The sequence below is a fragment of the Condylura cristata genome, unplaced genomic scaffold (genome assembly GCF_000260355.1).
Source record: "Condylura cristata isolate star-nosed mole 26May11 unplaced genomic scaffold, ConCri1.0 scaffold00004, whole genome shotgun sequence".
NCBI lineage: Eukaryota > Metazoa > Chordata > Mammalia > Eulipotyphla > Talpidae > Condylura > Condylura cristata.
This window is the reverse complement of record NW_004567105.1, coordinates 24,226,662-24,241,117: the sequence shown is the minus strand read 5'-3', so window position 1 is coordinate 24,241,117 and position 14,456 is coordinate 24,226,662. Positions and strand designations below refer to the sequence as shown.

General features: G+C 37.1%; 1 protein-coding gene across 1 annotated transcript in view; it reads left to right on the top strand.

Annotated features, from left to right (window-relative positions):
* Nucleotides 1-14,456, top strand: part of ACSS3 (acyl-CoA synthetase short-chain family member 3) — a 127,631-nt gene that overhangs the window by 51,231 nt on the left and 61,944 nt on the right. The window contains exons 4-5 of the mRNA XM_004676501.2: nt 4,014-4,148; nt 8,698-8,838. Coding sequence (XP_004676558.1) covers nt 4,014-4,148; nt 8,698-8,838 — 276 coding nt within the window. The remainder of the gene's footprint in view (nt 1-4,013; nt 4,149-8,697; nt 8,839-14,456) is intronic.

The window sequence follows — 14,456 nt, the reverse complement described above, 5'->3', positions numbered from 1 at the left end:
AAATCAAATAGTAGTGTTTTTTTCTTCTTTTTTTTTTATCATTTAGCCCTACTTATCTATGGGTGACTCAATCCCACTTTCAAATGGGATAATTAAAGTTTACCTTTTCTTTGGCTCTATCTATTAATTAAATATTTATTTTTGAGTCAGTCCCATAGGAAAGCAACTTGCTAGGTGCTGTGAGGAATATGAAGTGTAAGATAAGGCGCATTCCTTCCAAATTAGCTTGCTATATAATCAGGTGCAGAAAAAGACATGAAAAAAATAACTGCTACTTTATTTGTTCATTCCACATATTTTTGCTAATCTCTCGATATGTGACTGGTATTTTCTTTGAATGTGGATAATAAATGATATTCATCAAATAAATGAGTGCTTCCCTATTTTTATAATCTACATACTCCAGGAATGGTGGTATAGTATAATGGTTAATATGGTGTAGTGGGGAGGGATGGGGATCACATGTGTAAGTGGGGGTACCAAAATAGCAATTTGTAAGGTTGTTCTGAATTATTATTAAGATGTTGAATTTAAAGCAGAACAGGGTCTGGCATATAATACTCCTCATTAAAAAAAAAAAAAGTTAACTATCATTAGTCTACAAATGGCGAGCAAGAGTCTGCAAACTTTCCTCTGTATGTTACCAGATAGTAAATACTTTCTAAGCTGCTGATTACATGGATTTTGGTGTAACTATGCAGCTGTGGTGCTGTAGCCCAAGGCAGAGCACAGCTGTGCTATGTGAATGAAGGGTGGAGCAGCGGCCTAATAAAACCTTAGAGAAACACTCTATGCATCAACTTTTACTCCCACTATCTTTTGAAGACCCCTGGTTTAGGGGAAAGAGTGACTTCTTTCAGTAGGGGTGGCTGAAGAACAAGGTTAGGTTTTGGCTAAAACCTCTCATTAAATGAATGGTGCTGTGGAAACTAAAAGGAGGAAATAACCAATATGTCCAGTAGGTTAGCCAGAAAAGGGTAAAATAAATTCCTTTGAAAGGACAGTGAACAGACTGTGCGACTGACTACAAAGGGAGAGAAGATGAGTTTATAGAAACAGCTTTTGTCTGAAATAGATCCTGTAGACATCACCAGGGGAAAGTTCTGAGCAGAGAGTGGCCTATTTTAAGCAATGTTAAGAGGAGGCAAATCTCACAAAATGATATGAGTGGTAGAGAGTTTAGGGGCTGTGTGTGAAGCAAAGGACACTGTGCAGGAGAGTAAAGGCAGAGGGGAGATGACAGAAGAAAGATTGTTACTTGACCGAGATAAATAAAAGTTCTCTGCAAAAGCCCGAGAGGAGACTTTCTTTTTTAAGTTTTATTTATTTATGCTTACAGAACTGGGGTACAGGCCAGAGGTTTGGTGGGTGAGGGGATTCACCAGAGACAGAGTGGGGAACAGAACAGGCAGATGGACTGAAATACACTGCTGAGGGGAGCAGTAGGTGGGTCAAGAGAGGTCTGCCACACCATGTGGGTCAGCTTCCTGGTTGGGGATTGAACTCGTGCTGCAGTGGCTTCTGAGAGCTTCATAGTGAGATGCTTTAATCCATTGCACTACCAGGGAGAACCCAGAGGAGACATTTTTAACATGGAAGGGAGCTAAGCTTTATTAAAAGCCCTCTGAGCACTAGGCATGGAGTGAAGTTTGCATATCTGACTTTATCTGATAATAGGTAAGTCCATAGAACCCCACATCTGGACTCACCACCATATTCTTTTCTTTTTTCTCTGAATTAAACATGTTGAGTTAATGTTCTTGAAGGGAAATCAGAGGAGAAAAGTCCATCAGTCACTCATTAATCTGTAGGTTGTTGGGGAATCTCTGAGGGAGAAGTATACTCCAGTGATTTAGCTACAGAAATGCCAATTGAATAAGCATATGAGATGAATTATTTTTTTAAGTAACTTCATAAAACTTCTGTTCTTACACTGAAGTGGTTTTATTTTTAACACATGCACACAAAATTCTTACAGTGTGAAATCAAGTAAGTGCATATTCTTCTGGGCGAGACTATCTTGTGGGTTCAAATTAAAGACACATATCTATTTGTATAGAATTAAGAGTTAAAATCAAGGATGATTTTGATGTCATGATTTACAAACAAATACACTGAAGAAAAAAAAATTAATAGATGAACTTGGGAAGATGGATTCTAACAAGCCAATCTAGGTCAAACTAAACCACCAATAAACTGCTGTTAATAGAAGTATGAAAGGGATTTTTTTCCAGCAGAAAATTTTCCAGTTTTAATATTATTAAATTATTCAAGTTTTGATATATTCTCTATATAGTCTTAATTTTATGTGTAACTTACTTTCATGCATTCAGAATTCTAATCTTAGGATATGCTATCTAAAATTATTTTTGTACTACAGATATTAAAATGTGAATTATATTCAAATCTGACCTTTAAAAAAACATAATAAAAGGAACTAAGACTTACTTTCCTCTTTTTTTTTTCTTCATTTTTAAAAGGCAGCCTGATAATGTGGAAAGAGAAATGTTCTGTAATCAGCCAGAACTGGCCCTCTGTCTGACTCCTCTGCTGACAACCTGGGGCAGCTATAGAAATGCACTAAGCCTGGGCTGTATGAATATTAAATGACATCCAAAAAGGAGAGGGTACGGTATATGCATATAGTTGGCATAATATAAACCTTCCATAGATAAAATGTATTGTGATCAGAAATCCGGATTCAGGAATAGATGCTCTTTCTTGGATTGATTATCTGTGTCCTGAATAATTTTTTTTTTAAGATTTATTTATTTATTCATACAGAACTGGGGTACAGGCCAGAAATGCAGAGGGTGAGAGGATTCACCAGGGACAGAGTGGGGAGCAGAACAGGCAGATCGACGAAGTACACTGCTGAGGGGAGCAGCGGGCAGGTCAGGAGAGGTCTGCCGTGCCATGTGGTCACTCTGGGGCAGGCGGGGATCGAACTCATGCGGAAGTGGCTTAAGCTTCTTAGTGCAGTGCTTTAACCCGCTGCGCCACCAGGGAGGGCCCTGTGTCCTGAATAATTTACCAGTCTTCTTTGCTTTGGATTTCATGGTGAAGAAACAGTGTAGTTTAAAGAATAAAGACATGTTTGTTTCTATAAATTAAGGGAATTTGAGTTTTGTTCTGCAAATATTTATCGAGAGCTTATAGGTTAAACATGGCGGCAGGTAGAGGTATAAGAGATGTAAGCAGGATCTAGATTTGGTCTTGGAGAGCTTCCTGTGCGGGGCTGCACTGGAGAAACACTTTGACTCCAGTCAGACATCTGAGGCATGTTAAGAATGTACTCAGGAAGGGAATTAACCGGAAGTTCTGTCCTGTACAGGCATGCCTTTGGCTCCATGGGCGCCTGTATTGCAGAATGACAGCAAGTTGTCATAAAAAAGAGCACAGTGTAGCTTAGTGACAGGGACAGGTTCAGGCTTGCAGGGCTCAAACATGAATCACTGGGGAACTTTAAAGACAAAATTGCAAATATAATATTGGATGTAAATTAATATATACATAGAATGAGAAAAGAATTGTGAAAGAATTCGCTGAGATGTGGATTCTGTAGGCGTGAAGGAGAGATTCTTTCATAAAAAATCCTTAAAAATGCCTCCTAATGGCCACCAGGCTGGTCTTCATGCTACCAATTCTGCAATAGCCAGTTCTTTTGGGGACCTCTGCAAGTGTGAAGCCCCCAGGTTTGAGTTCACAGACTCTGGGACATCTACCTGGCATAATTTTTGCAGAAAGTATTTTTAACATCTCCCTCTTGCAGGCCAGAAAGATCATTGTGCATGCAATTTTGAACAGGTAAGTGAGATTTATGTTAAAATGATTAGGTCTGGAATATTTTAAAAGGGTTTATTGGTTTCCAGGTCATTTATTCAATGAGGAACGGAATTATGCAAACATATCGTTGGAAATGTTATATTACCAGTCTGCACCTGAAATATTGTGATTACCTTAATGAGTATTGCTAAGCTTTCTCGATTAATTCTTTTTTTTTTTTATTGTAGCCCAAGATGGTTGTTACAGCATCATTTGGCATTGAACCTGGAAGGAGAGTAGAATACATCCCACTTCTAGAAGAGGCCCTGAGAATAGGAAAACACAAACCAAACCAAGTTCTCATTTATAATCGTCCAAATATGGTAATTTGAATTTTGGAATTAGTTCTTGTTTATAGTGATGTGATAAGGATGATTTTAATTTTACCATTAAAAGAGACACTTGATTTATAAACTATTAAGCAGGCGATCTGAATGTCACTGTTATTTTGAGCAAAAAATGAGAGAAGTATGAACATTCTTTTCTGCCTTTATGAAAAACTAGCTTAAAACAAAAAGATTGAGGGCCCTCCCTGGTGGCGCAGCGGGTTAAAGCACTGCACTAAGAAGCTAAAGCCGCATGAGTTCGATCCCCGCCTGCCCCGGAGGTGACCACATGGCGCGGCAGACCTCTCCTGACTCGCCTGCTGCTCCCCTCAGCAGTGTACTTCGTAGATCTGCCTGTTCTGCTCCCCACTCTGTCTCTGGTGAAGCCTCTCGCCACCCCTGAGCCTCTGTTCTGTACCCCAGTTCTGTATGCACAAATAAATAAATCTTAAAAAAAAAGTTAAAACAAACAAACAAACAAAAAAACAAAAAGATTGAGGCCCTCCCTGGTGATGCAGCCAGTTAAAGCACAGCACTGCAAGCGAGTCACAGCTGCTTCAGTGTGAGTTCAATCCCCAGCCCTGGTGGTGACCCACATGGCACTGCTCCTGTCTCACTTGCTGCTCCCTTCAGCAGTGTACTTGATTGATTTGCCTGTTCTGCTCCCCCAACTTTCTCTGGTGAATTCTCTCACCACCCCTGCACCTATGGGTTCTACCCCAGTTCTGTATGCATAAGTAAATCTTAAAAAAAATAATAAAAAAACATAAAGATTGAAATAAATACTCATAATGGTAGTAAATTTCATTCCATATCTAGTCTGTTGTGTCAATTAATTAAAATATCACAATGAAAATATTTACAAGTATCAATGACTTATGATATAATTTTAAAGACTTTACTGGTAATTTAAAAACCTTGCTGTTAGCTCTCAAACTAGGTGATAACATTATTCCTATTTTAAAAAAGAAGAATCCAGTGAACAATACTCTGTACTGACATAGGTATTAAGTACCAGGGTCAATATTTGAAAGTGGATACTCTGATTAAGATGCTTAATCTCTCATCAATCCTGCCTTGGATCATTCATTTGTATGTAAAATGCCTTTTAAAACATTCAGAGAAGGTATTTAGGCAAGAAATAAAAACTACACTCAAGAAAATAAAAGGTGAACATTGAAAACCCATAAATATGGTCTTTGAAGGAAGAAAAAACAGTATAACATATCAATGAGTGCTTTTAACAATATTTTTTGGCTAGTAAATTGACAGTGACCACCTTACCTCTATGTCAAAACAAGTTTCTAGCAATTTTTTTGTGGAACCAACTTGGGCTTCTAGCACATTAAATTTTTTTCCAAAAGAAACATTACAGGAGTACAAGGAATCATTATCATTTTGTGAAACTCTTGTGAGTTACCTGCAGAAAGTGCTTAGGTGGCAAGAGATGAAAATAGAAACATTACAACGATGCCATTTGGATTACCACCTAGCAATCCCCATTACCACATTCACATTAAATTCCTGTGTAAAGTTTCAGGAACCTGTGGTTCCTGAACTTCCACACTCAGTGACTTTAATATTCTTACTGTCTTGAAGATTTTCTTTCTTTGAGATGACCTCAAGCATATTTTTTGAGAGGCTTGATTACTGTTAAATCAGGAATTGTAGAGTCAGCGATAAAGAAGGTTTAGGTAAGAGGTTAGAGGAAGGGTAGAACATATACAAAAATTGTGTTTATGTTTGTATGTGGTATTCACACATAAATGAGTTTGTGTAGAATTAATGGAGCATAAGCTAGTCCCACTGCTAAATACTTTCCAATACTTGTCCTTTCTTGATTCTCACAAACTATTGTAGTAAACTGCTGGTATTGGCCTCTTTTACAAATGAAGAAACTGAGTCATGGAAAGGTCATAACCCAGTCACAGCTAATAAGTGGTGAACCAGGATTTGAAGCCCTGCTTAATGACCTTCCGCTGACATGATATATGCTGTTTCTTTTCTTTTATGAAACACACTAAAATGGATATTAATGTTTTCTATTCAGATTTTTCTCATGCAGATCTCTTCTCTTTCCTATTAAGAGGTAGAGATTTTACTTCCTGCCTCCTTTTCATGACTGGCTCAGTTTTTCACTTTTTCTTCCTCTTGAGATCCTTCCCTTTATTTTGACTGTCTTTATTTTAGATAAGGATGTTGGCTCTCTCTTGTCTTTCTTATTGGACCTACTCTTTAGGCAGTAATTAAGCCCAGTGGACAGGCTTTGCTTTGAATTTAAAGAGACACAAAAGATGAGTCTCCATGGTACCTCTCATTAACCAAGGTTGCATTATTGCCAGAGGGGGGTACAGTCCTGCCTGCCATCTCTAAACCTCAGGCAAACAATGACAGAATCAAATGAACATCACATCCTAATCACCCCTGGTGCTCTCCCATACAACTTTTCAGGAATGATAACATCAAGGAATGTCTATAGAAGTGCATTTGCATAAATGTAAAATCTCATGTTGATATTTTCCTCCATCTCCCTTTTACCAAATATCCTTTATATATGACTCTATATCTTAGCTTGAAGAATAGTCATTAAGTCCTCATTTCATTAATCTGGAATTACTTTTATCATAATTCCAGAAAGGAATTATGATAAAAGAAAAGGTTGACCTTTTTTTGTTATATAGTGTGTTTTTTTTCATAGTTCTATAATTCTGATGGCAAAGGCTTGATGACTTGAAATAGATGGTGTTTAACTGATGTATAAAACCAACTGGAAATGTACAATTTCATTATTTGTATTTATCTAAATGGCCCAGCCAAGGGCTTTTTAGAATGAGGCTGGAGAAGACATGAGACTTTACCTTCATGAAGGTGAATTCAGATTGCTACTTTTCAAACTGTTTATTCATAAAGGCATCATATTTGTGAGATTTATTGAAGGGTTAATTTGTAAGTGGACACTTTAAATAGATCCTGACTAAAATAAGGAGATTGAAAAATGGAAATGCCAAGACTTTTCTAAATCTCTCTGAGACTCTAGGCTCAGATATCACTGTGAGGAAATGCTTCCATGAACTCTCTAGGTGGTGGATCTTACTTTCACCAAGGATGTGTCGTAGTTTAGTGAACATTTCTGAAAATAACTAGATAGTTACTGATGCTTAACCCTATTACTGTATCTTCGCTGTATCTTCCTGTTGGGATAGTTTTTCATAAGCTACTTCCAGATGCTTAAATTCTGTAGTTATTTCACTGGCACTTTTTTTGTTAAAAGATTTATTTATTTATGCATATTGAACTGGGGTACAGACCAGAGGTGTAGGGGCAGTGAGAGGATTCACCATAGTCAGAGCAGAGAGCAGAACAGGCAGATCTACAAAGTGTACTGCTGAGGGGAGCAGCGGCCTTGACGGGGGAGGTCTGCCAGGTCATGGGGATCACCTCTGGGGCAGGGATTGAACTCGCACCCAAGCCAGCCATGGCCAGCTTTGCAGTTCTGTGCTTTAACCGCTGTGCCACCAGAAAGGGCCCACTAGCACTATTTTTAAAGAAATCTTTCTCTAAGGTGTGTTGATTTAAACGTATGACTCTGTGATTATAACATTTACAACACAAACTTGCTTCTAGGAATAAGAAAGCAAATATTATATTAATGAATGATCTAAATAGAGGAAAATTTAGATAGCATTTGAAATGTCACATACTCCCATTAATTTGAAAACCTGATTTTTGTTCTCAAAAAAGCAAAAGTAGATTTCTGTCCTACTCCTAAAGACTAATATTCTCTCACTTGGAAAGATGCTATTATAGTACTCTTACATAATGACCTTGGAAAAAAATAGAAATTTTCATGGCCTAGCTAATATTTTACTGGGAAGACAACAGTTCCAAGTTAAAAAAAAAAATCAGGTTTTGAAACAAAGAAATCAGTTTGTTCAGTTAATACTAGTGTACATGCAGCATGGAAACATGAACTTCTGTCTCAGTTAAGCTCTGAGTCTTGATGACAACATAGTTGCATCATATTGAATTTCTTAGGGACATTCCTATAGGTTCAGTTAAAAGCCAACAATCACGCCTTCCCTGGTGGTGCAATGGGTTAGGATGCAGCACTACAAGCTCGCTGCAGCCACTTCAGTGCGAGTTCCATCCCTGCCCTGGAGGTGACCCACATGGTGCAGCAGACTTCTCCTGACCGGCCCACTGTTCCCCTCAGCTGTGTACTTTGTTTATTTGCCTGTTCTGCTCCCCACTCTGTCTCTGGTGAACCTCTTACCACCCTTGCCCCTCTGGCCTGTATCCCAGTTCTGTATGCATAAATAAGTAAATCTTTAAAAAAAAACAACAACATCAAACTGCTGGATAATTATATGAACACTGATATTAACTCATGGCCCTGAGATATGTAGTCATAAATCTAACATTTAGTGCTAAATTGACCCATATTTTCAGTCAGACTGCTCAGACTTCTGTAGATTCAGCTACTTTTCATGTTCCCCTGATTTAATCTCCCCTGTCCAGCTCATATTCCTGTATTTTTGCCTTGTAGGATACAGTTCCTTTGGCTCCAGGTCGTGACCTTGACTGGGATGAAGAGATGGCAAAAGCACAGTCTCATGACTGCGTTCCTGTTCTTTCAGAACACCCACTGTATATTCTTTACACTTCTGGAACAACAGGGTTACCAAAGGTATTCACTCTCTTAGTGCTATCTATAGTAATAGACATTTTTTTTGCACCAAAAGTACTTGATTCTTGACTGAGGATGTTTGTAGACTGAGGTTTAAGTCTAGGTACTTTCTATCTTAAATAAATATATTGTTTAAGTATAGAAAACTACTAATTATTTTTAATGTCAAATGTGCTGCTCCTTGCAAAATCTTCACATATATTAGCACAAGTTGCTTTAACGAGCTATTACATTTAATAGATATTTGATCATATATCAGGTGGTTTAATAAAGTTTTATAAAAATAAATTTTAAATGAATAATTTTATTTTGAAAATGGAGTCATAACCTTCATATGGTATGGAATTGATTTTTTTATTTAAAGGAATTCAATTCTTTGTTATAAATGCACTTTTGAGAATTGGCATAGACAGTTTGAACAATAGGCAATTTATCTAGAGTATTGAACTGTTTGATTTGCAGCACTGAAGATACTCAAAGATTTTTAAATCAACTTACTACAAAATGTGTTTTCACAAAGTCAAGTTAAAAGCATCAATATTCATGAATGTATCAGATACAAAATAAATACTACTTTGCCTGGTAATGCCAGAAATTACTATTTCTCATGCAGCTTCATAAAGACTTGCAATATCATATTCTTATACAGCTCCATTAAGGTGTTCAATATTCATTGAATTGTATATTTTTAGTGGGAGAAAGACCTTTCACAAACACTAGCATTCTGAAGGGTAGTTGCCTCTCTGTTAGTAACAGATCTCTGCATCATTTGAGTTTTAAAACATAATTTGTGAATGGTCTAAGCATAGTGGTTCTATTTGGTTAAATTTTAAAAAAGAAAATTAGCATATTCTATGTAAAATTTCCACCTGTGAAAAAACAAATTTTTAAGGGGTAATATATTCTCTATGAAGACAGAGGTAATATTTCATTACACTTTATCTCCATGCTTTTTGTATCACTGGAGCTCAACAAGCTTTTGTTTTATATATATATACACACACACACACACCCCTATATATATAAACACATATATAAAACATATATATAAACATATATATATATACAGATATATAAGCATATCTGTGTCACTGAAGAACCAAAGTACTATGTGTTTGATTTTTTACACCTTTTATTTCTTCTTAGAAATAAATATTTCTTCATATTAGAGACCCTAAGACTTGATTGTTTAAGCAATCCAAATGATCTGCCGGATACAATCTTTAGCCTTCATGTTTTGCTTTTCTGCATATGCACATCACAGGAATTCCTTTGGAATGTGTGACTGTAAAATAAAAGGCATTTGGCAAGTTCTGACCTAACATAAAAGTATTAGAGGAAACCCCTGACTCTGAACAATGGAGTATGACATAATAAATTTTTTTTGAAAATCACATTAACTTTTTAAAAGCCTGATGTAATCTTATAAAAATATTTGTATCATCTCAAGACTTTAAGTTCCTCTAAAATTCATTGTGTCGTGCATGGGAATCTAGAGGAAAAGGAAAGAGGAGCTTGTCAGCAACTCAAAACTGGCTCATTCAATGAGGTAGAAATAAAATAAAAGTCATATATAGACTAGCCAACCTGAAGGGTTAAAAAGTGGTGATTGTAAAGGAGTGCTCTAGTTTTTCCAGACTTTCTCTGCTTCCAGAGGCTCTTTTGGGATTCCTGGATGCCCAAAGTAAAAACTGTTTGCCATTTCAATCATCCTCTTTTCTGCCCAATTTACATCCTGATGACAATTATTTCAAATGATGACTTAATTGTTCAAAGATCTCTGTTTACACTAATTCAGCTCAATTCAATAAGTGTATTGAATGTTACTTCTGTGCTGAGAAAGATAAAAATGTGAGTAAACTCTAGCTTTTTAGGTCATGTGGGGCTAAAATACATAAGAGCACAGGTCATGCAAGTTAGGTTGTGATCCTTGTAATAAGAAGGCAACCCTATTTCTTTCTCCAGGAAAATATGAATTTGAACGGGGTCTGCTGGATTAAGTACATAATCAATACATACTACTGAGACCGCAATACGTGTCTGGCTCTCGTGTTTGAAGTTTACATTCTGGAGCTGGGATATAAACATTAAACATGAAACATATGTAATGTGTGAAAAGCATTAGCTAAAACAAACCAGTGTAAGGTGATACAGTAATGGAATAACGCGAGTGCAGTTCTATCAGGGAAAGCTCTTAATCAGGTGACATTTGAATGATGAAAGATGAATAAATTTTATAGAGTGACATCACAGGGAGGAGGGAATTTATGGCAGGTTGTGCAAGAGTAACCCAAGGCAGGCAGGTGTAAGCAAGGCTCCAGGATGGCAGGTGCATGTGTTATAATACAAGTGAAGATAAGAAATGTCCATGTAATTAGGTAAGGGCCCAAACTGGAAAAATCTAGCCTAGACAATTAGGCTCTATTCTGTATGTAAGGTATGGACAACACTTATGCTTCCCAAGCAAGAGAGAGAAATATGAAGGAAGGTAACCTTGGCAACATTTTGTCATTAAGATGGGGAAGTATAAACCATGGACAAAGAGATTCATTTCCAGACTGTTGGTTTAGCACCCTACTTAGGACAGTGCATTTATTAAAGAGGAATAAGATTTGGTTCAAGGAGGATAGGCATGAGACAGGAAAAGCCCAAGACTGAATATGACAACATAAGAGGGTGGTTTTGAACATTTACTGAAACATAGTAAGATGATTTGGACTCAGGAAGATGGGATTTTTGAACATGTTGAGTATGGTGTTTCTTTAGGGCATTACATGGAGAGCCAGCTGACAATGGTGGAGGGGTTGGGGGGCAAGATACTGCTGGGGTTGAAAATAGATCCAGCCAGATATCACTGTGGAGGGCTGATGTTCAATTATGGGATTGAGTGAGTTTGCAAAGTAGAATATGAAGAATGGCAGGGTACACAGTTGTCTCTCAAGGTAGCTCATACGTGTCTCCCATTCTTTCCAGTGGACTTTAGCATTTCAAATGTATTGAAATTTACCTTGGTAACAAAACTCACTTGTTTTTTTTCAACCTTATGCATATTAATTTTTATTTTCTTATCTTCCTAACATTGCACATTCTCTGAGGTGTTAGAACATACTTCATACATAATTTAATCCTCTTCGGTACTCACCTTAAAATTGGGCCATGGCAGATCATCAGAATATTACCTCTCCAGTTAGTTCCCAGGCTCCTCTTTATTCATAAGATTCTCACTTCATTTTTGGTAGGTGTAATCAGGATTAATAGGATCTGAAATTTTAATATTGGGATTCCCAGAATAGAATCAAATGCATTTAGGAAGCATTTAAATGTAAATTTTTATGTCATGATGTTTATTTTCTCAATCTATGATCTTCGTGAAGGAAAATAATATTGTGAGCCTATTAAAATATTCCACTTAAAAAGATTCATTTCTCATGGGTGCCTATAAGACACCCATAAGACAGTCTGTTCTTTGGTTAAAATTTGTAGATATATTTAGGACCTATTTGCATCTCCGCTTCTGCCAGCCCTGGAGGTGACAGGTTGCTGTATGACAGGTTAATCTGTTAGTTGCTGCAAATATCCAGCATGCACAGCTGAGCTGTTTTGCATACATTTCTGTCAGGTTGTGACCTTCCATCTTGTTTGGTTTGGGTGTCTCTGTTCAGATACTCCAAAGCGCCATGCAACAGGAGAATCCTTTACCTGGATGGGGTGCCTTTTGGGGAGTAAAGATAGAGAGATATTCACATTTATCTTCTTCCAGCTTATATCATGGAGGCAGTGATAGCCATATACATACACAAAAACTCCAGTGCCAAAGGACAAGAGGGGGAAAGAAATTAAAAGTAAAGAGTTGAAAGGAAGGTGCTGGTGCTAGATAAGGTCTTTTGTCCTGATGTGCAGTTATTACAACTTACATAACTTTTGTTCTTAACATTAGGTAACTTAATCATATTCCCTCCTCTGGGAAATAAAAAGAAAAACCAAATAAAAAATAGTGAACATTTATTTTATCTGTGCTACAATGCTTGCAGAACTTGTTACGCCTTTGTTCCCATTTCACAGTTGCTCAGATCAATAAAACCTTACACTATTGGTAAGTAGCCCTCCACAGAAGCAGCTCCCACAGTCATCCAAAGGTGTGTAGCAAAAGATTTTCTGTTTGATGAAATATCCCAAGTGGAATTCTTTCATTTCTACTAATATGATTCATTAAGTTCCACAAATTTCAAGTGTTTTCCTGATTTTCAAAGAGGAGTATTTTTTTTAAAAATTACATTTTCACATGTATGCTTACTCCTTCAATAGTACGCTCACTTAGTTGATCAACAAATATGTTAAATACTGATTCTGTGCCAGACTCTGTGGTGCAGTTACATGGGCATTGTCCATGTTACACGGCTCTGAAAGTGATGGAGGAGACGAGGCCTGAAGTCAGAGATACATGAGGCCAAGAAATAGTGGTGGCGCTTTTACAGTGTCTTCAATAAATACTTGTGTGATGAAGTAGAAGCTAACCAGGCTGAGAATAGGGATAGAAACATTCTAAGAAGAGAGGATATCATCTGTAAAACCCTAGAGAATAGAGCAGTGGATTTCTTAAGGAATCAGAAATAAATCTTTTACTTCTCAACTCACTGCTCCAGCCATTATTGTCGATGAATTTCTTTTCTTCAGATAAAGTACATATTTCCTCTTTTTTATTGATTCTTGTTTTGTTGATCTCAGTATGTCAGGCTCACTTGAAATGTGTCTGCCTTCTATCAATCTGCATTTATATATACATGTATAAACAAACACCCACGAATAGGTATATGCCTTAATACACACGTACATATGGACTTGCATATTTTATGTGTGCAAGTGTTTATATTCATCTTGTATAAGCATTTATTACAGAATAGAATGATAGAGGTACTCAGTTTAGGGAGAATGAAGTTTCATCATGTACTCCCAACTTTCTTTTTGAATATTTTGATATTTGCCTTTCAGATTTTTATTGAACAATTAAAAGAAATTATGATGAAATATCCCAAGCATGTGTTCTTACCACCAACTCTTCCTTCCTCCTCTGCTACAGCCATGCTGTTACAACTATGTATTTCTTAAGTTGTGACAATCAAAACAACACAGTACTCTTCATCAAGGTGTCTCCTGCTGTATCATAATAGTTTCCTATAGGATGTCTTATGGCTTTCATTGTGGTTAAGGGCAGCTCATAAAGAACCATCCATGATTACTCTCAGATTCAGTTTTTGGGTGATTAATAATCAGTCCATAATTTTACTTCTGTTCAGGGGCAGAGTGATGGGCACCCCAGAGCCCCCAAACCTGCCAATTCTAAATAGGTTCTTCCATCCATCACATTAAGAAAAACATACTTAAGTACATAAGACCTTTCATGGAAAGGAAGTTTAATACAATTAGCGTTCGATACAGAAAGGGGGAAGGATAAAGTTTCCAAATCCAGCACTCAAAGTTACCCATCCCCTTATGAATGTGTATCCTTCCTTCTCTCCAGCTTCTCCTCCTCCCTGCTCAGCTCCATCCTTTGAGTGGGGCAGAGAACCTGAAACCTTCCTTTTTCTTGGGGACCACAATGTTACACTTCTACATGTGAA